Genomic DNA, 23,689 nt, shown 5'->3' with positions numbered 1-23,689 from the left:
TGCTCTCGTCCGTTGGCCCGGCCACCTTTAGAAAGACAGCATGGCCCAGGGTTCATCCCAACTGAACGCCCGACCTCCTTAACCGTGGGCGGAACACTATTCAGACAACACAGGATGAGGGAATCACAATATTAAGACTTTATTGGATCCCCAAACAATTAACAGCACATAGCACATAACCAGCAAAACACACAAATGTAACAGGCAACAGAGTCTCACCCTTCCGCTGGCTCACCGGGGATTTAGAATGTCCGTGCCTCAGAGCTTCCAGGGCTACTTACTCCAATCCAGCAGCACCCCGCTTTCGGCGGGCACCCACTGATAATGGAATAACGCCAGATTTAGGAAGCTGGCTGAGGTCTGCAAAGTCTGTAGTCAGATGACTGGATTGTTCCAAGCTGGATTCCTTCCTTAGGTAGTCCTTGGTATCACAGCCGAATCCTTGCATTCGATGCTGAAGTCCATGTAGTGTTATAATCCAGGTTCGGTTATGGCTTGCCAATCGGATCCACAGATCCTAGATTGGTAGCATATAGCAAGAGTCTCCCTGGGCAATGGACAGTCCTCCTCCTTATACCCATGAGCTCTCCATTCGGACCATTGGGGTCTTCACAATTGGTGGATAAGACTGGGCTCTTATTGGCTAGATCTCAAGCCACATATAAAATATCCCTATAGTAATGGTCTCTGAAAGTAACAAGGGAGAGACAGCCCAGCCACATCACACCTAGCAATACACATCGTAATACAATGGGAGGTTTACAATTGATTTATCTGGGTGTCTGGCCTTCATTAGCCAAGGCAATTAAATGAGTCAACAAGAGTCTTGTAAAAACTATGAGGGGCTTATCTCCCTCTATAAACAAACTATCTTCATGTCTGGCTGAATTTTAAGAAATTTAACCCATGCTAGGCACTGACGAAGTCCATGTCGTCACACCCACATCTTTTTTTTTACCAAAATAATAATAAAAAAAAACAAAAAAAAAAACTGTCCAAGCTAGCTAGCCTATCAAGCTATTCTGTTATTTTATTTCTATCTATTCTACCTGTTCTTACTAATGTATGCTATATGTTTTTTCTATCTATTCTATATGTTCTATTTTTTCTATCTATTCTAGCTATCAATTATCCTATCCTATCATATTTTATTTCTCCTTTAAAAAACGCACTGACAAAAACACATCAAAAACGCATACGTTTTCACCGCGTTTTTTTTGTCAAATGCAGTGTTTACAGTTGTCAAGTCTGCCAGAGGGTGCATTATTTTTGTCATCAAATCAAGAATACAGCGTGCGGACATACCCTAAAGCTGGGTTCACACTAAGCGACAGCGACAACGACGTCGCTGTTACGTCACCATTTTCGGTGACGTAACAGCGACCTTGTAAGTCGCTGTTATGATCGCTGCTTAGCTGTCAAACACAGCAGAAGCAGCGATCATAACGTCGCTGTGCTACATGTGCAGAGAGCAGGGAGCCGCGCTTAGCGCTGGCTCCTTGCTCTCCTAGGTACAGTACACATCGGGTTAATTAACCCGATGTGTGCTGCAGCTACATGTCACAGTGCAGAGAGCAGGGAGCCGCGCGCACTGCTTAGCGCTGGCTCCTTGCTCTCCTTGCTACAGTATACATCGGGTTAATTACCTGATGTGTACTGCAGCCACATGTGCACAGAGCAGGAGCCGGCACTGGCAGCAAGAGTGGCGGAGGCTGGTAACGAAGGTAAATATCGGGTAACCAGGGAAAGGTCTTCCCTTGGTTACCCGATGTTTACGCTGGTTACAGCTTACCGCAGCTGCCAGACGCCGGCTCCTGCTCCCTGCTCGCTTCATTTCGTCGCTCTCTCGCTGTCACACACAGCGATGTGTGTGTCACAGCGGGAGAGTGACGACCAAAAAATGAAGCTGGACATTCAGCAACGACCGGCGACCTCACAGCAGGGGCCAGGTCGTTGCTGGATGTCACACACAGCGACAGTGACGGGACGTCGCTGCAACGTCACAGAAAATGGTGACGTAGCAGCGACGTCGTTGTCGTTGTCGCTGTGTGTGACACCAGCTTAAGATTTCCAGAATTGTGTTGCTGAGACTAAGCTGTGTGGTTTCCCTTCACACTTTTACCATCTACATTCTCTGTGAGGCTTCAGCAATTAAGGGTATTCAGGGGGTTTATGGGATTTGTTTGTATTTAGGTGGATAAGTTGTAAGCTCTTGTGCTTCACCACTGGTAGGGCATGTGTAAAACACATACAATTATTCCAGCTTCTCAGAGGGATTACTAGGTATTAGGCGACTGTTCAGACAGTCCCTTTGTTAGGCAAAGGTTGGTGAGAAGGCGACATAAATCACTATTACAGGTGGCAGAGCACAGGGGTGTCAGCCTTCAGCATTATATTTATATTGTTCTGTTTTATGGATGTTTTGCGGTTGTTGTAAAGTAAAGCAATGCATTTATCAATACAACTGCCTAGGGTCGCCTTCCTGGTGCGTGGTGTTGCTGTATACTGGGGAGCTCACCCTGTATATGACTTACACATGTACATTACAGTGCTTTTCTCTTACCTTGGCAAGGCAGAGAAAAGTGCGCCTCTGCAGGAGTGTGATGGAGAAGACTGTAGATGACGTTGGATGCGTCATCAACATAAAGCGAGGAAGGAGGACAGCAATCGTAAGAGAGGCGACGCTGGTCAAGACCGGGCTGCACAGTCTAAGGCCTAAGCCACACGGCGAGAAAAACAGTGCGAGTGGACTGCTATAAAACATCGCATTCCACTCGGACCAATTCTAGCCTGTGTGTGAGCAAACATTAGCGATTATTTTCTCAGCCCTAATCGGGCCGAGAAAACAATCGCAGCATGCTGCGATTGTAATGCGAGACTCTTTCTCTCGCACCCATTCAAGTGAATGAGGCGAGAGAAAAATCGCACTGCACTCGCGGTACACCGGTGTAGAGCAAGTGCAGAGCGAGAATGGCAATAGCCGGCTACGCAGGAGAGAGGGAGAGAAATCCCTCCCTCCCCTCCTGAGTGCCGGCCCGCCCCCCGCAGCCGAGGTCTGCTCGCACGAACGGACCTCAGTAGCAAGGAAACACGCATGACACTCGGCTCTGCTGTACTGCCAGCATGAGCCGAGTGTCATGCAAGGGGATCGCAGTAGTCCCCGTGTGGCCCCAGCCTTAGTGTAATAAAAGGACATTTTTGTGTACTCACCGTAAAATGTCTTTCTTGGAGCCTTTCATTGGGGGACAAAGACAGTGGGTTATATGGTGTCTCCAGGGGAGGCGTGACACTAGGTTTGAAAAAAGTGTTAGCTCCTCCTCCCACAGCATACAACCCCAGCTAGGCAGGAAACTAGCTCAGTTTGGTGTAAAAGCAGTAGGAGAAGGACAACCAAAACCACAAGGGTGGGAGCTGTGTCCCCTAATGAAAGGCTCCAAGAAGGACATTTTACGGTGAGTACACAAAAATGTCCTTTCCTTTCTCGCCTTTTCATTGGGGGACACAGACAGTGGGACGTCCCAAAGCAGTCCCTGGGTGGGAACTGAACTATTAACAGTGTATAACATCAGACTAAGGGCGGCTTTGCACACTACGACATCGCAGGTGCGATGTCGGTGGGGTCAAATCAAAAGTGACGCACATCCGGCGTCACTTGCGATGTCGTAGTGTGTAAATCCTAGATGATATGATGAACGAGCGCAAAAGCGTCGTTATCGTATCATCGTTGCAGCCTCAGACATTTCCATAATGCCGGTGCCGCGACAGGTACGATGTTGTTCCTCGCTCCTGCGGCAGCACACATCGGTGTGTGTAAAGCTGCAGGAGCGAGGAACATCTCCTTACCGGCCGCAATGCGGAAGAAAGGAGGTGGGCGGGATGTTTACGTGCAAAGCCCGCCTAAGAGCTGACTAACAACTGCAACTGCAGGGAACACATAAACACTGTCAAAAAAAACGATCAGTGGCCACTTATAAATGGGCCACTGCCGCCTGAAGGACTTGTCTTCCAAGAGCAGCATCCGCGGACGCATGCGTATGCACTCTGTAGAATTTTGTAAACGTGTGCACACTGGAGCAGGTAGCGGCCTTGCAAAGTTGGGCCGCCGAAGCCTGATGGCGGATAGCCCAGGAGGAACCCACTGCTCATGTAGAGTGGGCCCACACAGATTGAGGAGGAACAACACCTCGTGTTTTGTAAGTTTCACACATGGCAGTCCTGATCCGTCGAGAAATCGTGGATTTGGAAGCCCGGTCGCCCCTTTTGTGTCCTTTTGAGAGGACGAAAAGGGCATCGGACTTGCGCAACGGCGCTGTTCCGAAGATGTTGATCCGCAGAGCCCTGACAAGATCGAGAGTGTGAAGGGCTTTCTCAAAGGAGTGGACCGGGGCCGGGCAGAATGACGGCAACACAATGTCCTCGTTCAGGTGGAAAGAGGATACGATCTTCGGAAGGAAGGCGGGGGAAGGCCGAAGGACCACCTTATCATGATGGAATATCAGGTAAGGTGAGCGACAGGACAGGGCTGCCAGTTCGGACACTCGCCTGATAGAGGTAATAGCGACTAAAAAGGCAACTTTCCAAGACAGCCGTTGAAGAGAGATTTCTCTCAAGGGTTTGAAAGGAGGAAGCTGAAGTGCTCCGAGAACCAAATTCAGATCCCAGGGATCTAAGAGGTGACGATAAGGGGGGACCAAATGCGCCACCCCTTGAAGAAAGGTACGGACCGGAGGGCGAGAAGCCAGCTGATTCTGGAAAAAAATTGACAAGGCAGAAACTTGTCCTTTAAGGGTAGTGAGAGCAAGACCCGAGTCCATACCGTCTTGCAAAAAGGCAAGAACATTAGGGATTGAAAAGGTCAGGGGCGAACGATTATGACGGTCACACCAGGGCAGATAGGTCTTTCAGGTCCTGTGATAAATGCTGGCGGAGGAAGGCTTGCGAGCATTAAGCATGGTATGAACTACCCTGGAAGAAAGGTGAGACTTGGCTAGAATCAAGGATTCAAGCGCCACGCCGTCAACTGCAGCTGTGCTGTATTCTGGTTGAATACTGGACCTTGCGACAGAAGATCCGGGCGGTCGGGAAGACGCCAGGGAGTGTCGCAGAGAAGGTGGAGGAGCTCTGGAAACCAGGCTCTTCTGGGCCAGTCCGGGGCCACGAGGATCACCGGGATTCCCTCCGCTTTGATTTTCTTGATTACTCTCGGAATGAGAGGGAACGGAAGGAAAACGTATGGCAGGCGAAACTGCGACCACGGGAGGACTAGAGCGTCGGAGCCGAGCGCTAGCGGGTCTCTCGACCGAGATACGAAGGGATGTACTTTGGCGTTTAGCCGAGACGCCATGAGGTCCACATCTGGGAGCCCCCAACGAAGAGTGATCTGATGGAACACCTCATCGTGGAGGGACCATTCCCCTGCCGCTAGACCTTGCCTGCTGAGAAAGTCTGCGACCCAGTTGTCTATCCCCGGAATATGGACAGCTGAAATAATGGGAATGTGCATCTCTGCCCAAAGAAGAATCCTGGAGACTTCTTTCATCGCTGCCCTGCTGAGAGTTCCTCCCTGACGGTTGACATAAGCCCCAGCCGTGGCATTGTCTGACTGGATCCGAACCGGGAGGCCCAGAAGCAAGGGTTGAAAGGTCTGAAGGGCCAGAAATATGGCCCTGATCTCCAGAACGTTGATATGAAGAGATCGCTCGGGGTGAGACCAGCGTCCGTGAGCAGTGTGGTGGAGAAACACCGCCCCCCCGCCTAACAGGCTGGCATCTGTCATGACTACGTGTCAGTGGACAGGGCGGAAGGACTTCCACTGAGATAGGGATGAGACCTGAGGGAGCTGAGGGCAGTCCGGGATAAGCGGACTGACCGGTCTAGAGAGGCTGGATTCTTGTCCCAAGAGGAGAGAAGATCCAATTGCAGAGGGCGCAAATGAAATTGGGCAAACGACACGGCTTCCATGACTGCTACCATCTTGCCTAACACTCTCATCCCACTCCGGAGGGATGGGTAACGGCGGGAGCGGAGGGATTGGGCGGCCCGGATCAGGGAAGACCTCTTGTCTTCTTGAAGAAAAACCCCGGGCCTGAACCGTGTCACCTAAAAAAGAGAATTTTGTTTACTTACCGTAAATTCTTTTTCTTATAGTTCCGTAATGGGAGACCCAGACCATGGTGTATAGCTTCTGCCTCCGGAGGACACACAAAGTACTACACTAAAAAGTGTAGCTCCTCCCTCCTAGCATATACACCCCCTGGATAACCAAATATAGCCAGTTTAGTGCAAAAGCTGAAGGAGGACAGCCACCCACAAGTAGAGATAGAGCAAAAAAACGGAACAACCGGAGCCTCTGTCTACAACAACAGCCGGTGATAACACACGGAACAAGAAAACTGCCAACAGGCAACAGGGAGGGTGCTGGGTCTCCCATTACGGAACTATAAGAAAAAGAATTTACGGTAAGTAAACAAAATTCTCTTTTTCTTCATCTTTCCTTATGGGAGACCCAGACCATGGGACGTCTCAAAGCAGTCCATGGGTGGGAATAAACAGAAAACTGAGAAGTAGGCGAAACCTAACTTCACAAATGGGCGACAGCCGCCTGAAGGATGCGTCTGCCCAAGCTCGCATCTGCCGAAGCATGAGCATGCACGTGGTAGTGCTTCGAAAAGGTATGCAGACTAGACCAAGTGGCAGCCTGACAGACCTGCTGAGCCGTAGCCTGGTGCCGGAAAGCCCAAGAGGCACCGACAGCTCTGGTCGAGTGTGCCTTGATCCCCGGCGGGGGAGGCACTTGAGTACACTGGTAAGCATCGGAAATGGCCGACCTAATCCAACGAGCTAGGGTCGGCTTAGAAGCCGAGAGGCCCTTGCGCCGACCTGAGGTCAGCACAAAAAGAGAGGTGCACCGCCTAAGAGCAGCGGTGCGAGACACATAGATCCGGAGCGCCCGCACCAGATCCAGAGTATGCAACGCTTTTTCAAAGCGATGAACAGGAGCCGGACAAAAGGAAGGCAGGGAAATATCCTGGTTAAGGTGAAAAGGAGATACCACCTTAGGAAGAAAGTCCGGAGTCGGACGGAGAACCACCTTGTCCTGATGAAAAACCAAAAAAGGTGACTCCGAAGAGAGAGCAGCCAAATCAGACTCTCCTGAGGGAAGTTATGGCCACTAGAAAGACCACTTTCTGTGAAAGACGAGACAAAGAAACCTCCCTAAGTGGCTCAAAAGGGGGTTTCTGCAAGGCCGTGAGGACCAGATTAAGGTGCCAGGGATCCAAAGGCCGCCGGTAAGGCGGAATGATGTGAGATGCGCCCTGCATGAAGGTGCGCACCTGAGCCAGTCGGGCGATACACCGCTGGAACAATACTGACAGAGCCGAGACCTGTCCCTTGAGGGAAGTGAGGGATTGTCCTAGCTGCAGACCGGACTGTAAAAAGGACAGAAGGGTCGGCAGGGAAAAAGGCCAAGGAGCATGGCCGGAAGAGCGACACCAGGACAGGAAGATTCTCCAGGTCCTGTGATCTATCTTGGCCGAGGAAGACTTCCGAGCCCCAGTCATAGTGGAGATGACTTCAGGAGGGATACCACAAGTCGTCAAGATCCAGGACTCAAGAGCCACGCCGTCAATCTGAGAGCCGCAGAATTCTGGCGGAAAAACGGACCTTGTGAGAGAAGGTCTGGACGGTCCGGAAGATGCCACGGCACCTCTATGGGCAGGTGGAGCAGGTCTGGATACCAAGCTTGCCTGGGCCAGTCTGGAGCAATGAGGATGACCCAACGGCCCTCCATTCTGATCTTGCACAGGACTCTGGGCAAGAGAGCTAAAGGGGGAAACACGTAGGACAGACGAAACTGGGACCAATCCTGAACCAGCGCGTCCGCTGCAAAGGCCTGAGGACCGTGGGAGCGAGCCACGTAAACCGGAACCTTGTTGTTGTGCCGGGATGCCATTAGATCCACTTCCGGAGTGCCCCACCTGCGGCAGATTGTCCGAAACAGCACTGCCGGATGCAGAGCCCACTCGCCGCTGTCCACGGTCTGACGGCTGAGATAATCTGCCTCCCAGTTTTCCACGCCTGGGATGTGGACTGCGGATATGGTGGACTTGGAGTCCTCCGTCCACTGAAGAATGCGTTGAACCTCCAACATTGCCAGGCGGCTGCGTGTCCCGCCCTGGTGATTGATGTAGGCAACCGCTGTCGCGTTGTCTGACTGGACTCGAATGTGCTTGCCCGCCAACAGATGGTGAAAGGCTAAGAGAGCTAGAAGCACAGCTCTGATTTCCAGCACATTGATCGAGAGGGCTGATTCGGACTGAGTCCAAGTGCCCTGCGCTCTGTGGTGGAGATATACTGCTCCCCAGCCGATTAGACTGGCATCCGTGGTGAGGATCACCCAGGATGGGGCCAGGAAGGAACGTCCCTGAGACAGAGAGAGGGGCCGAAGCCACCACTGAAGGGAGCCCCTGGTCTGTGGTGACAGAGCCACCAACCTGTGCAAGGAAGAAGTCCGCTTGTCCCAACAGCGGAGAATGTCCAGCTGCAGAGGACGTAGATGGAACTGGGCAAAGGGAACCGCTTCCATTGACGCCACCATCTGACCCAGCACCTGCATTAGGTGCCTGATGGAGTGACGGCGAGACCTCAGCAAAGAGCGCACCGCCAGATGGAGGGACTGCTGTTTGACTAAGGGCAGCTTTACAAGTGCCGGCAAAGTCTCGAACTGCATCCCTAGGTACGTGAGACTCTGGGTCGGAGTCAGAGTGGACTTGGGTAGATTGACAAGCCACCTGAACTGGACTAGAGTGGCGAGAGTGAGCGAGACTGACAGTCTGCACTGGATGAAGCCTTGACTAGAAGGTCGTCCAGGTAAGGAATCACTGCCAACCCCTGGAGGTGCAGAACCGCAACCACTGCTGCCATGACCTTGGTGAATACTCGAGGGGCCGTGGCTAACCCGAAGGGGAGAGCCACGAATTGGAAATGTTCCTCTCCGATTGCAAAACGTAGCCAACGCTGGTGTGAAACTGCAATTGGCACATGCAGATAGGCATCTCTGATGTCGATGGATGCTAGGAAATCTCCTTGGGTCATTGAGGCAATGACTGATCGCAGAGACTCCATGCGAAAATGCCGCACCTGAACATGCTTGTTGAGAAGCTTGAGATCCAGGATGGGCCGGAAGGAACCGTCCTTTTTGGGGACTAGGAAGAGGTTTGAGTAGAAACCTCTGAACCGTTCCCGGGCAGGAACCGGTACAATTACTCCATTGGCCTGCAAGGATGCCACGGCCTGTGAGAAGGCGGCAGCCTTGGAGCAGGGGGGAGTGGACAGAAAAAATCTGTTTGGCGGGCTGGAAGAGAATTCTATCCTGTAGCCGTGGGAGATGATATCCCGCACCCACTGATCGGAGATGTGTTGAAACCACACGTCGCCAAAGTGGGAGAGCCTGCCACCGACCAAGGACGTTGCTGGCGCGACCAGATAGTCAAGAGGAGGCTGCCTTAGTGGCAGCGGCTCCTGCGGACTTCTGAGGACGCGGCTTCGTGCGCCAGCTGGGTTTTCGGTCCTTGGCTGAGTTAGTGGACGAGGCTGAGGGCTGAGGATGACCAGTTAGAGGAACAAAAGGAACGAAACCTCGACTGGTTCCTGCCCTGGACAGGTTTCCTGGTTTTAGTTTGTGGCAAGGAAGTACTCTTCCCGCCAGTAGCTTCCTTAATAATTTCATCCAGTTGTTCGCCGAACAGCCGGGGCCCAGCAAATGGGAGCCCAGCAAGGTACTTCTTGGAAGAAGCGTCTGCTTTCCACTCTCGAATGCACAAGATCCTGCGTATAGCGAGGGAATTAGCCGAAGCCACCGCCGTGCGGTGAGAAGCCTCCAGAATGGCAGACATGGCATAGGATGAAAAGGCTGAAGCCTGGGAAGTTAAGGCAACCATTTCGGGCATAGAGTCCCTGGTGAGGGAATGCATCTCCTTCAGAGAGGCAGAGACGGCTTTAAGAGCCCATACTGCTGCAAAAGACGGGGAGAACGAGGCCCCTGCCGCCTCATATACAGATTTGGCCAGAAGGTCAACCTGGCGGTCAGTGGAATCCTTAAGTGAGGTGCCATCAGCCACAGATACAACTGTCCGGGCTGAGATTCTAGACACCGGAGGGTCTACCTTCGGTGAATGAGCCCACTCCTTGACCACCTCTGGTGGAAAGGGAAAATGGTCATCAGAACTACGCTTTGGGAAGCGTTTGTCAGGACAGGCCCTGGGCTTGCTCACAGTGTCCTGAAAACTGGAGTGGTTAAAGAACACACTCCTTGCTCTCTTAGGTGAGGTAAACTGGTGCTTTTCTACCAGAGAGGGTTGTTCCTCCGATACTGGTGGATTGAGGTCCAGTACAGAATTAATGGACGCAATCAAATCACTAACATCTGCATCACCTTCGGTCAGATCAATGGGGCACATGGAGGTAGCGTCCGAGCCCACAGTAAAGGCATCCTCCTCGTCCTGTGATTCAGCTCGTGAATCAGAGCCGCGGGACGAGGAAGGAGAGGAGCCCCTGCGTCTCCGTTTAGGAGGACGGGGTCTGAGCTCTGTGAGCTCTGCTGAGCGAGCCGTAGCAGCAGAGGCGCCCTGAGAAGGGGGCTGATGCATGCTCAGCAGAGTCCGGGACAACTGTCCCATGGAGTCGGCAAAGGACTGGGAGATAGACTTGGAGAAGGATTCTACCCAAGCCGGGGGTTCAGCCACCGGAGCCGAAGCAGCCGGAGGGACCACTGGGAGTGAGACTCCAGGCTGAGGCACCACCATGTTAGAGCAGGCATCACAATGTGGATATGTGCTCGGTTCAGGCAGTACGAGCTTACATGCAGTGTATATTGAGTATAGCCTTGCAGCCTTGCTCCTTGTGTGAGACATGCTGCTGAAGTGGGGGTTCTGAGTAGAATGGCCCCCAGAGAGTATATAACTAGGTCCACAACCAGAGGTTGTGGCTTACCCGACCGTTTGTGTGCCCTCCAGATCCCACAGACCGGACCCCCAGAGAGATGCTGCAGGCAGCTCCGATCAGTGTGAGAACGCTGATAAAATGGCGCCGGAGCGGGGCCTACTCAAAGAGCGGGATCCGGAGGGCCAAGGAGGTATACAGGGGAGGGAATCTTTCCTCAGAGAGGAGTGTCCCTTCCCTGTGCTGAACAGCCGCTGGGCGGAGCCGCACTGTCCCTCTGCATGATTGGCATGCAGGGGCAGTGAAAACGAAAGTAGGCCTCCGGCGAAGCCGGGGCCTAAATGTAACAATGCGGCCGGCGCGCAGGCACCATCGGCGCGGTTCTCCGGTGAAAACCAGAGAACCGGCCGGAAAGTCAGCATAGTTACACAGAACACTCTCCCCAACAATAAAGTACAAGGGACCCCCTGATAACCACGTCTCAGATACTTAGCTTATGAGACGCAGGGCCAGGTCCCTGAGGGATGAGTGCTCCGTCCGGCAGGATCCAAAAGGGGCTGCGGATGGAGACCGGTCTCCTGCAAGGCAGAAAGAACCGTGCTGGCTCCCACTTCAAGCCAGAGCCCGAGGGGATGGTGAAGGAGCGCGGCATGAAGGGCTCCAGCCCTGAAATCAACCTTAACAGCACCGCCGACACAGTGGGGTGAGAAGGGACATGCCGGGAGTCCAGGCTTGGACCCGCTTTTCTTCAAACTCTTTTCAAAAATCAAAATCAGATGAGGATGCATGTGTGGATGTGTGCCTCCTGAACACAAAGCATTGAACTGGCTATATTTGGTTATCCAGGGGGTGTATATGCTAGGAGGGAGGAGCTACACTTTTTAGTGTAGTACTTTGTGTGTCCTCCGGAGGCAGAAGCTATACACCATGGTCTGGGTCTCCCATAAGGAACGATGAAGAAAAGGTGATGCGCTGATTAGGAATGATGACTTGTTGACTTGTTGAGTTGAGAAGCCACCCTAGCCTTGAGAGCGTGTCTGGGCAAATTTGCACGCTTTCTGAGCAAACTTGAGGAGAGCTCCCCTTGACAAGTAGGTCGTCCAAATAGGGAACGACCAGAACGCCTCTGGAGTGCAAAATGGACATGACGGCCGCCATGACCTTTGTGAAGACCCGAGGCGCAGTAGCCAGTCCAAAAGGGAAGGGCCCTGAATTGGAAATGACGGTGTCCTACGGCAAAACGAAGGAACCGTTGATGCGATACACATAAGGGAATGTGTAAATAAGCATCTTGAATGTCTATGGAAGCTAGGAATTCTCCCAGTTCCATAGCAGCTAGTATGGCTCGCAATGATTCCATTCGGAAGGTCCGAATCCGTACGGACCTGTTTAGCCTTTTGAGGTCCAGGATAGGACGGACAGAGCCATCTTTTTTGGGGACGACAAAGAGGTTTGAATAGAAACCTTTGCCGCGCTGTTCCAGGGGCACTGGAATGATAACGTTTGCTTTCTGTAAAGAGGCTATGGCCTGAAATAAGGTCTGGCTTTGTGTTGTGGACTTTGGAAGCCGAGAACGCAGAAACCTGTTGGCCGGTAGGGAATGGAAATCGATCTTGTAACCTGAGGTGACCATTTCTCGAACCCAAGCATCGTGAGTATGGTCTAGCCAGATATCCCGAAAAAGCAGAAGCCGCCCTCCAACAGGAGTCGGCTCTGAGGGGTACCCGGCATCATGCTGAAGGGGCCTTCGCGGGGCGAGGTCCCTTGGGTTTAGATTGCCTGGAGTGGGAACGCCAGGAAGAGTCCCTTGAGGGACCGGATCCCCGATCTGAGCGTTGCGACGACCCCTGTGATGGTTTTTGGGGGACGGGCCGAAAGGACTGCCTGCGCCAAGACGACTTTAAAATTTTTGGATACAGGCCGCTTTTGTGGTAGAATGGTACTTTTACCGCCCGTCGTCTTAGATATAAGCTTGTCCAGGGATTCTCCAAACAGACGAAGACCCTGGAAGGGGAGTGTGGACAGGGACTTCTTGGAGGCACTGTCTGCGTTCCATATCTTTAGCCACAGGACTCTGCGGGCAAAAGAAGGGAATTTTGTTACTTACCGTAAATTCCTTTTCTTCTAGCTCCTATTGGGAGACCCAGACGATTGGGTGTATAGCACTGCCCTCCGGAGGCCACACAAAGCAATTACACTAAAAAGTGTAAGGCCCCTCCCCTTCTGGCTATACACCCCCAGTGGGATCACTGGCTCACCAGTTTTAGTGCAAAAGCAAGAAGGAGGAAAGCCAATAACTGGTTTAAACAAATTCACTCCGAAGATACGTCGGAGAACTGAAAACCATTCAACATGAACAACATGTGTACCCGAAAAACAACCAAAAATCCCGAAGGACAACAGGGCGGGTGCTGGGTCTCCCAATAGGAGGTAGAAGAAAAGGAATTTACGGTAAGTAACAAAATTCCCTTCTTCTTCGGCGCTCCATTGGGAGACCCAGACGATTGGGACGTCCAAAAGCTGTCCCTGGGTGGGTAAAGAAATACCTCATGTTAGAGCTGCAAAGACAGCCCTCCCCTACGGGGAGGCAACTGACGCCTGCAGGACTCTTCTACCTAGGTTGGCGTCCGCCGAAGCATAGGTATGCACCTGATAATGTTTGGTGAAAGTGTGCAGACTCGACCAGGTGGCTGCCTGGCACACCTGTTGAGCCGTAGCCTGGTGTCGTAATGCCCAGGACGCACCCACGGCTCTGGTAGAATGGGCCTTCAGCCCTGATGGAACCGGAAGCCCAGCAGAACGGTAGGCTTCAAGAATTGGTTCTTTGATCCATCGAGCCAGGGTGGCTTTGGAAGCCTGCGACCCTTTGCGCTTACCAGCGACAAGGACAAAGAGTGCATCAGAGCGGCGCAGGGGCGCCGTGCGGGAAATGTAGATTCTGAGTGCTCTCACCGGATCTAACAAATGTAAATCCTTTTCATACCGGTGAACCGGATGAGGACAAAAGGAAGGTAAGGAGATATCCTGATTAATATGAAACGAGGATACTACCTTAGGGAGAAACTCCTGAATGGGGCGCAGCACTACCTTGTCCTGGTGGACCACCAGGAAGGGAGCCTTGGATGACAGCGCTGCTGGCTCAGACACTCTCCGAAGAGACGTGATCGCTACCAGAAAGGCCACTTTCCGTGATAGTCGAGAGAGTGAAACATCCGTCAGAGACTCGAAAGGCGGCTTCTGGAGAGCAACTAGTACCCTGTTCAGATCCCATGGATCTAACGGCCGCTCGTACGGGGGGACGATATGACAAACCCCCTGCAGGAACGTGCGTACCTGCGGACGTCGTGCTAGACGCTCCTGAAAAAAACACCAATAGCGCCGAGCTTGCCCTTTAAGGGAGCCGAGCGACAAGCCCTTTTCCAACCCAGATTGCAGGAAGGAAAGAAAAGTAGGCAATGCCAATGGCCAGGGGGACACTCCTTGTACAGAGCACCAGTAAAAGAAAATCTTCCACTGCCGTGGTAGATCTTAGCAGACGTGGGCGTCATAGCCTGTCTCATGGTGGCAACGACCCCTTGGGATAATCCTGAGGACACTAGGATCTAGGACGCAATGGCCACACAGTAGGTTCAGGGCCGTAGAATTCAGATGGAAAAACGGCCCTTGGGACAGTAAGTCTGGCCGGTCTGGTAGTGCCCACGGTTGACCGACCGTGAGATGCCTGTCGCCAGAGCTCTTTGATCGTCATGACAACCGGGACCTTGCTGTTGTGCCGATTCGTGAAACCCGTTCGGGTGCAGAGACCATTCTCCTGCGTCCACGCCCTGGTGACTGAGGAAGTCTGCTTCCCAGTTTTCTACGCCCGGGATGTGAACTGCGGATATGGTGTATGCTCTGTCTTCCACCCCTAGCAGAATCCGGCGGACTTCCTGGGAGGCTCGCCGACTGCATAGTCCGCCTTGGTGGTTGATGTATGCCACCGCTGTGGATTGTCCGACTGAATTCGGATCTGTTTGCCTTCCAGCCACTGCAGGAAGTCTTGCAGGGCAATATACACTGCCCAGAGCTCCAGACAATTGATCTGAAGAGTGGACTCCTCTGAAGAGAGTCCTTGAACGTCTGAGAAAGGGGGACGTTCCTGTGTAGGGACATCGACTTCCCCTCCCATTAGCGAAGAATGTTCTATTGAAGTGGACGCAGATGAAACTGCGTGAAAGGGACTGCCTCTGGATGAGGTGTCTCCTTGAAGGAGAGACTGCACCCCCGTCTGTAGTGACCGCTGTTTGTCCAGTGGAAGCTTCACCATCGCTGAGAGAGTGTGAAACCCCAAGCTAAGATATGCCAGCGATTGGGTTTAACTTTGAAAAGTTGAGGACCCACCCGAAACTCTGGGAAGTCTCCAGCGCCATGTTCAGGCTGTGTTGGCATGCCTCTTAAAAGAGTGCCTTGACAGGTAGATGGTCTAAGTAAGGGATCACAGGGTGACCCTGAGAGTGCGGGAGTGGTCCCACTGCTGCCATGAACTTGGTGAAAACCCGTGGGGCTGTCGCCAGACCGAAGGGTAGGGCTACGAACCGAAGATGCTCGTCTTCAATAACGAATCGTAGCAAACGCCGGTGCTCTGGAGCAATCGGCACGTGGAGATAAGCATCCTGATGTCTATTGATGCTAGGAAATCTCCTTGAGACATTGAGGCAATGACGGAGCGGAGGGATTCCATCCGGAACCGCCTGGTTTTCACGTGCTTGTTGAGCAGTTTAAGGTCCAGAACGGAACGGAAGGAGTCGTCCTATTTTGTCACCCCGACCAGATCGGAGTAAAAAGTGTCTCTTGTTCCTGAGGAGGAACCGGGATTACGACTCCTACTGCCTGCAGAAGAGCCTCGGCTCGGCCGGTGAGGAAGTTTTTGCGACAAACTGTCTCTCACCCACCGGCCATTGACCTGTGGCAGTTAAATGTCGCTAAAGCGGGGGAGTCTGCCCCCGACCGCGGACGCGGAGAGAGAGGGCTGAAAGTCATGAGGAAACCGCCTTGGTAGCGGTTCCTCCGGCTGCCTTCTCCGGGCGCGATTGAGCCCGCCAGGAACCTGCGCCCCTCTGAGCCTTTTGAGTCCTGCTGGACGAGGGCAATTGGGACGTGCCCGAGCCTGGGAAGGACCGATACCTCGACTGTCCCTTCTCCTGATGGGTCTTGTTTGATAGCTGGGGTAAGGAAGAATCCGTACCCTTGGACAGTTGAATGATTTAATCCAACCGCTCACGAAACAGTCTGTCACCAGATAAAGGCAATCTGGTTAAGCACTTTTGTGGAAGCAGCATCTGCTCCAATCCCTTAACACTAGGAGCGTAACAACACGGAGTTGGCGGACGCCACTGACGTACGGCTCGTAGAGTCCAGGACAGCATAAACAGCTTGAGTCGCAATGCCGACATTGCGAGGTGAAGGACGCTACTGCGGCCAAGATGTACATGTGACCGCGTCCCTCTGCGCAATACTAGCTGAAATAGCTTGGAGTGCCTCTATGGCTGCGAATGCCGGGGCAACCGACCCGCCGATAGCTTCATAGACAGATTGCAACCAGAGGGCTGTCTGTCTGTCAATGGCATCTTTAAGTGAAGTCCCATCTTCCACTGCAACTATAGATCTAGCCGCAAGCCTGGAGATTGGGGGATCCACCCTTGGAGCGCTTGAGCACGTCAGGGGGGAAGAGACAACGCGTATCCTCAATACGGTTGGAGAAAACGCTTATCGGGATAAGCGTGGTGTTCCTGGACTGCTTCTCTGGAGTCAGAGTGACCAGAAAAGTACTCAATATACGCTTGAGATACCGAAATAGGGATTTCTTCTGCTGTGAAGCTGACCCCTCCACTGGAGGAGTTGAGGGAGAAATACCCAACCTTCCATTGATGGACGCTATAAGATTATTCACTATAGCGTCACCATCCGGTGTATCCGGATTGAGAGCGGTCTCAGGATCAGAGTCCTGAACAGCTACGTCTGCATCATCATACAGAGAGTACTGTGATGAAGTCGAGGGCCGTTCTTAGGGAGCTCGCTTAGGCCGTCTGGGACTGTCGTCCGTGTCAGAGCCTGCACCCTGGGATGCATGGGACCCTCCTGGAGCCATGATTTGTTTCGAAATCAGGGTGGCCAGGGGCATTGAATCAACATTGCCCAAGGTCTGTCTGGACTGCAAAGTCTGTAAGATGTTAGTCATAGTCACAGACAATATATCAGCGGAAACTGCAACTCCGTCCCTGTCCCTGGACAGGGATCACAGGTGGTTCTTTTGGCCACCTGTAGCAGAGACCCCGTTGAGTAATTGCACACACTGGGGGTCCTGGAACAGTATCGCATGCAGTACAAGCAGCATAGAAAGCCTGTGCCTTGGCACCCATGCTGTTTTTTTTTTTTTTTTTTTTCGCTGTTGCTGTCTAGCCATCTAGGAGCATTAGCCAAGAATAGCGACCGTACAGTGCAATGTATGGCATACAAGCATGAAGTACAATAAACACTTCAGCACATGCAGTACAAGGAGCATAGAAAGCCTGTGCCTTGGCACCTTTGCTTTTCTGCTGCCGTTGTCTAGTTATTCAGGAGCATTAGCCAAGAAAAGCGACATACAGTGAATGTATAGCATACAAGCATGAAAATAACCACTGCAGCACATGCAATCCAAGCAGCATTGAAAGCTTGTGCCTTAGCACCCTTGCTTTTCTGCTGCTGTTGTCTAGTCATCAAGGAGCCTTAGCCAAGAATAGCGACATGCAGTGAATGTACAAGCATGAAAACATACTCTGCAGTACATGCAATCCAAGCAGCATTGAAAGCTTGTGCCTTAGCACCATTGCTGTTTGCTGCCGCTGTCTAGCCATCTAGGCGGGTAGACAGCCAAGAATAGCCCTTACAGTGCAATGTAAAGCATACAAGCATAAAGGACACATGACACTGCAGCACATGCAAGACAAGCAGCATATAGAGTCTGTGCTTTAGCACCGCTGATCTTTTGCTGCTGTTTCTAGGTCTGCATCCTGAATAGCGACCGTACAAAAGTACAACAGGACACTTCGGCATTAGTGGGTCAGCACTTTAGTTGCCGCTTACCGCCCGCACAAAAGCGGGTGTGTGGCGCCGGAATCCTGTGCTGGCAGCTCAGCGCTTGTCTCCGTTTTCCCGCTCTGCGTGCCGGAATGGCTGCCGGCGTCCAGAGGAGAGGGGCGGGCCGAGGGCGTGCCCGAGACAAGAGCGGGAACCCGGCGCCCACTGTGTCTAGTGAAGGGGGCTGGAGAATGCAAATAAGGCTCCAGCCCTCGGCGCTGCTATAGAACAGCGTCTCTCCCTTTCCCTGAGTGACAGGGTGGGGGCGGGAACGAAGCGGCGCTAGGCCGCAAAAGCCGGGGACTAAAGTTAGAAGCGCCGCCGCCGTAAAAGCGCGGTCGGCGCGTCCCCCGGCGCACTACAAGTCGCAGCTGCGCCGCCGCTCCAGGGGCGGTCGGCGCGGCGGTCCCCACACGTAAAGTCCCCCAGTAATCTGCAGGGACTATAAGCCCAGCGCACAGCGCTACAGTCCCCGGCGCACTAGCACACCCAGCAAGCCTGGAGTGTGCGTGGCCTGCCATACGGGGACACAGAGTACCTGAAAGTTGCAGGGCCTTGTCCCTGAACGGCACTCCCGCTCCACATCCAGCAGGTTCTATGGGTCTGTGGATGGAGCCCGGCCTCAGGGCTTGGTGGCCGGAAAGATCCCACTTCCTCAGAGCCCCTCAGGGGGATGGGGAAGGAAAACAGCATGTGGGCTCCAGCCTCCGTACCAGCAATAGGTACCTCAACCTTACAAACCGCAAGTGGGGTGAGAAGGGAGCATGCTGGGGGCCCTAGTATGGGCCCTCTTTTCTTCCATCCGATATAGTCAGCAGCTACTGCTGACTAAACAGTGGAGCTTATGCATGGATGTGTGCCTCCTTCGCACAAAGCAGAAAACTGGTGAGCCAGTGATCCCACTGGGGGTGTATAGCCAGAAGGGGAGGGGCCTTACACTTTTTAGTGTAATTGCTTTGTGTGGCCTCCGGAGGGCAGTGCTATACACCCAATCGTCTGGGTCTCCCAATGGAGCGCCGAAGAAAACAGCATTGGCTGCCGTTAGGGCTGACAAACTAGCTGCATCTAAGGAGCCGTGAAGCAAGTAATTAGAGGCTAGAGAGAACAAATCAAGGATCTCAAGAGCCTCTGAAGGAATATTGCAAGAGCGATGAACTTGCGCAAGTTCCTACTCCACACACTCATAGCTCTCGCCACCCATGTCAAGGCAAACAGGGGGCGCAGAGAGGAGCTGGAAGCCTGGAAAATAGATTTGACCGCAGCATCAATTGCGCGGTCACACGAGTCCTTGAGAGACAGACGCGGTGTCTGAGACAGACATAACCGTGTGTTTAGCCATCCTGGATACTGGCGGATCCACAACGGGGGGTACTGACCAGAGCTTAACCAGTTCCGATGGAAAGGGATAAGCGAATGAAGAGGAGGATTTTTTATTAAACCTCCTATCAGGGTGATCCCACCGTTTTAGATATGATTTGATGAAAAATCGGATCCTGGGCAAAGGACTTAGGAGGCTTCTTGGAGAAGTCGGGTCCGAAGGCTGATCAGAAATCGACAGAGAGTGATTGACAGCCGAAATTAATGTGTCTTCCATATGTCTAGACTCAGAAGGGACATCTGAATCAGAGTCAGAGTCTTGGGAATCGTGACTACTAAAGGTCACGGAGCCTGAGTCAGACTGATCATCGTCCGAGTCGGACGAGACATAACGGTCGCAATGGCGCCTTTTGGAGACAGCCTTTTTACGTACTGGGAACGAGACACCAGACGAAGGCGGGCTCCCCTGGGGGAAGGCTGTGAGAGCCTGTGGAAGGCTGGGATATCTGAGCGGCCAGGTCATCTAACCTCTTAGACATTAGAAAAGCCCAGGCAGGAATAACGTCATCAGACTGGGGTACTGCCTGGATAGTGGCCGCAGCCAAATCCACAGACTGCACGACCTCCTGGTCCGGCAGCGGAGGCTGTTGTGACACCGTAGTAGGGGCATCGCAGCCCCGGCATAGTGGATAGCTTCGGCCATTACAAAAACGAGCGTCCACAGGTGGTACAAGCATAGTACAGGTCCATAGAGGATGCCTGGGAAGCTTTATCACCCTTGCGGTTACGCATGTCAGCAACAGTTCCACAATAAGTATCGTGAGCCTCTAGCAGTATTATAAAGGGACTGCTGTGGGTGAGGAGCTGCTAGCAGTATTATAAATGACTGCTATGCAGAGCCGGTATATACCGAGTAAAGTAGCACACCCTGTCAAACAGTTGGTATATACCTACAGGCACAGTTAGTATATACCGCTAAAGCTGATATACACCGCCAGCCAGCAGACACACACCGCTAGAAAGACAGCGATATACCACTGAGCAGAGCGGTATATAGTGCTGCAGAATCGTAGAGCCAAGGAGGCGATCTCACCCATGTCTGCTCCCCACATGTAATGGCGTCCAGTGTTCTCTGGCAGCATGGTGGGGAGAGACGGCCCACTAGAGGGAGCGGCTTCTGGAGCAGTGGAGGGGGCGTTGCTAGAATGCAGGCCTATGCCGGGAGCTAAATTAATGATGCTTCCCCGGGATCACGGCCTGCATCGCCCCACCGGCGCCTTTCCAGGCGGTGGTTTGGATGCAGGGGACTGACTCGTCGTCTCCCTACCTGCTCCTGGCTCCGTCTGAAGACGCGTTGGTCCTGGGATGCGGGGAATCCGGGGACGCATCTTCGGCTCAAGGCTGAAGCAGGGTCTCGGCTCTGCTAGCCCTCTGGAGCTACCTTTGTGAGGTGCTTCCAGGGAGCCTGGAGGGGTAACGCAGACCCGACCACTTAGGCGCGAAAGAAGACTGACGGCTTGTGCACGCCAGGTTTCCTCTGCCCGTACACGGGGGGAACGGGGGTGGCAGGGCACCCTGGTATTGCCCCATAATCAAAAATAAAATGAATAAGAAAAGAAAAACAAAATAAAAAGTAAAAATAAGCTGGCCTGAGGCACCTCTTGTGGAGCTCAGTCCAGACATGTCAGCCTCCTTGCTGACACTAGGAAAAAACTGAGCTAGTTCCCGCCTAGCTGGGGTTATATGCTGTGGGAGGAGGAGCTAACACTTTTTTCAAACCTAGTGTCACGCCTCCCCTGGAGACCCCATATAACCCACTGTCTGTGTCCCCCCAATGAAAAGGCGAGAAAGGAAATGTCTTTTTTAAACCTTGCATAGAGGATTGGGAAAATACATACAGACTATTAATTAGACTGCAGTAAATGAGGGCTTAAAAAGTGCTGGCCACACATTATATGGGGAAAACGTGGTGACAGCTTCTCTAAGATATGAAGTTCAGTCAGTCCAGGAAATTGCTGGAACCTTCAAGGTATCCTCAAGTGTAGTCATGAATACCTATCAATCACCATTATGTAACTGGTAAGGAAGACTAAAAATTTCTTCTACAGCAGAGAAAAAGTTCATCAGCTACCAGCCTCTGAAACCGCAAATTCTCAGCACCTCAGATAGCAGCCCTCAAATGATACAAAGACATCAAGTAGCAAACAAATCTCAACATTTGTACATAGGAGACTGCCAAGATCAGTTGAATTGCTTCATTGAAGCAGCTACTGAAAAGAGAAAACACCAAGCAACATAAGGACTGGACATTAGATCAGTGTAAATTTGCACTGTTGTGTGATGAGTTAAAATTTAGAAATTTTGGCTACAAGAAGTTCAGTGGATGGATTCTACCTGTGTCTTAGGGGACATGAAAACGATCAGGACTTGCTGCGTCCTGGACTCAGTGGGTCCTGATCTGTGGGGTCGCAAGACTCCTACGAAGGACAACGCAGGAGACAGCAGCTGCTCGTGCCCACGATCAGGGTTTGGGGTGCTGTGGTCTTTCTCGCTTGTGTTCTCTCTATGGAAGACACTTGCGACTTTGCAGCAAACAATTGACATGCTGTGGCTCGGAAAGTTGCGCCAAAGGTCAATGTTTGCTGTGGGAAAAACAAGCACAGTGGGCATGACATTTGTAGAAATCCCATCCACTATGCTTGTACTGTACAAGGTTGCATTTTAGACGCAGCTGAAGCATATTACGTCCAAAACGCTGTGAACACTGGTCATGTGCACGCACCCTAATTGTGTGGAGGTGGTGTGTTTGTGATTCAGTTGCCCAGCAACTACATGCCATGCCATCTGGGTTTCACTATGTGGGAACATCATTTGTGTTGCAACAGGACAAAATACGCCTCCAGGCTATGTGACCAAGAGGAGAAGTATGGAATGCTGCATCAGATGACATGAGCTCCAAAATGACCAAACCTCAAGACAACTGCGATGGTTTGGGATGACTTGGATAGCAAAGAGAAGGCAAAGCAGCACCTCTGGTAACTCTGATAAGACTGGTGGAAATCCATTCCTGATAACTTGATAAAACTGTATAAGAAAATGCCAAGGATGTGTAAAGCAGTCATTAGAGTAACACAGGGGTATTTAAGATTTAAGACACATTCTGGTTTATTTCACAAGGGTTATTTAGTCCTTGTTCCCATATGTCCTTGTTCCTTAATGCTTTTACTGTTTTCAGTCAGGAGGTGCACATTCCAATACGAACAAGGAAACCCATTGCATGAATAGGTGTGTCCAAACCTTTGACCAGTACTGTATATACATATAATAAAAATGTATAATATATCAAATATATACTAAACAATCGCTATGGACCTAATTTAGAACTCCAGAAAATATTCAGGCTTACATTCTGGTCCTTATGGACTATTAGGAAGACTATGCCTTAAGTTATGTACCTGTCAAAACACAGTGTGTCCGCAGACTAGGATTGGTATTTATCCAAGATTCAGATTTCAGATGAGGCAACAAAGGTGGCACTAAGGTCTTACAAAACAGACTATGGATAGAAAGTAAGGAAGGAAATAAAATATATTAACATGACAGACAAAAAGTCCAAAGTAACTAAACTTTGTCTCAAACAAAAACATCACCTGATACATAATGTGTGATCGCTGGAGTTATGGCTTTTGAGACCTCCAACCAATCACAATGTCGGGGTGCCACCAATTTCCATGAGTCAAGGAAAAGGCAGTGACCACCATTGATGTAGACAATGAATGGAGAAGAGGTCACACATGCACACTATATACCATATTAATAATGGAACTCTCACCCAGTTTCAGTGGAGTCCCCCACTCCAGTCGATAGCTGTTCTGTTCCCAGAGTTTCCGTTTTTTAAGGTGGATGACTGGCCCCTAACTCTTGGCTCAGAATCCCCCAATAAACTTAGCCAGTATCTCTTCAGCATGCCCGTTCTCAGGACGCGTTTCTCCTCAAGTTATCAGGGGAGTAACCATTGGGGTCTATGGTAACCGTGGTCCGTAAAAATGGGAAATGCACAATAAGCGGTGACAGAGAAACGCGTCGGGAAACTGAAACTGGGTGAGAGTTCCATTATTAATACGGTTTGCTGTTTGGACAATTATAGTCCCCAATAACAAATGGTTACTTATCTGTGAAGGTACCTGGGTCTGGCCTTTAATAACTATCGTTGTCAGGGGCTTTTGTACCGGGTAGGATTTTTGATGCATTGTCATCCACGAATTTTGTTGTTTTTCTTCAATGGTTTTAATCATGACTTTTTAAAAGGTACTGTATTTTTCGGACCATAAGA

The 23,689-nt window shown here is 51.7% G+C and overlaps 1 protein-coding gene across 1 annotated transcript in view; it reads right to left on the bottom strand.

Annotated features, from left to right (window-relative positions):
- Window positions 1-23,689, bottom strand: part of TOPAZ1 (testis and ovary specific TOPAZ 1) — a 321,592-nt gene that overhangs the window by 203,831 nt on the left and 94,072 nt on the right. Inside the window, exon 6 of the mRNA XM_075315235.1 lies at window positions 22,812-22,912. Within this exon, the coding sequence (XP_075171350.1) occupies window positions 22,812-22,912 (101 nt within the window). The remainder of the gene's footprint in view (window positions 1-22,811; window positions 22,913-23,689) is intronic.

This window comes from Anomaloglossus baeobatrachus, chromosome 6 (assembly GCF_048569485.1).
Source record: "Anomaloglossus baeobatrachus isolate aAnoBae1 chromosome 6, aAnoBae1.hap1, whole genome shotgun sequence".
Lineage (NCBI taxonomy): Eukaryota > Metazoa > Chordata > Amphibia > Anura > Aromobatidae > Anomaloglossus > Anomaloglossus baeobatrachus.
This window is presented reverse-complemented; position numbering and strand designations above follow the sequence as displayed.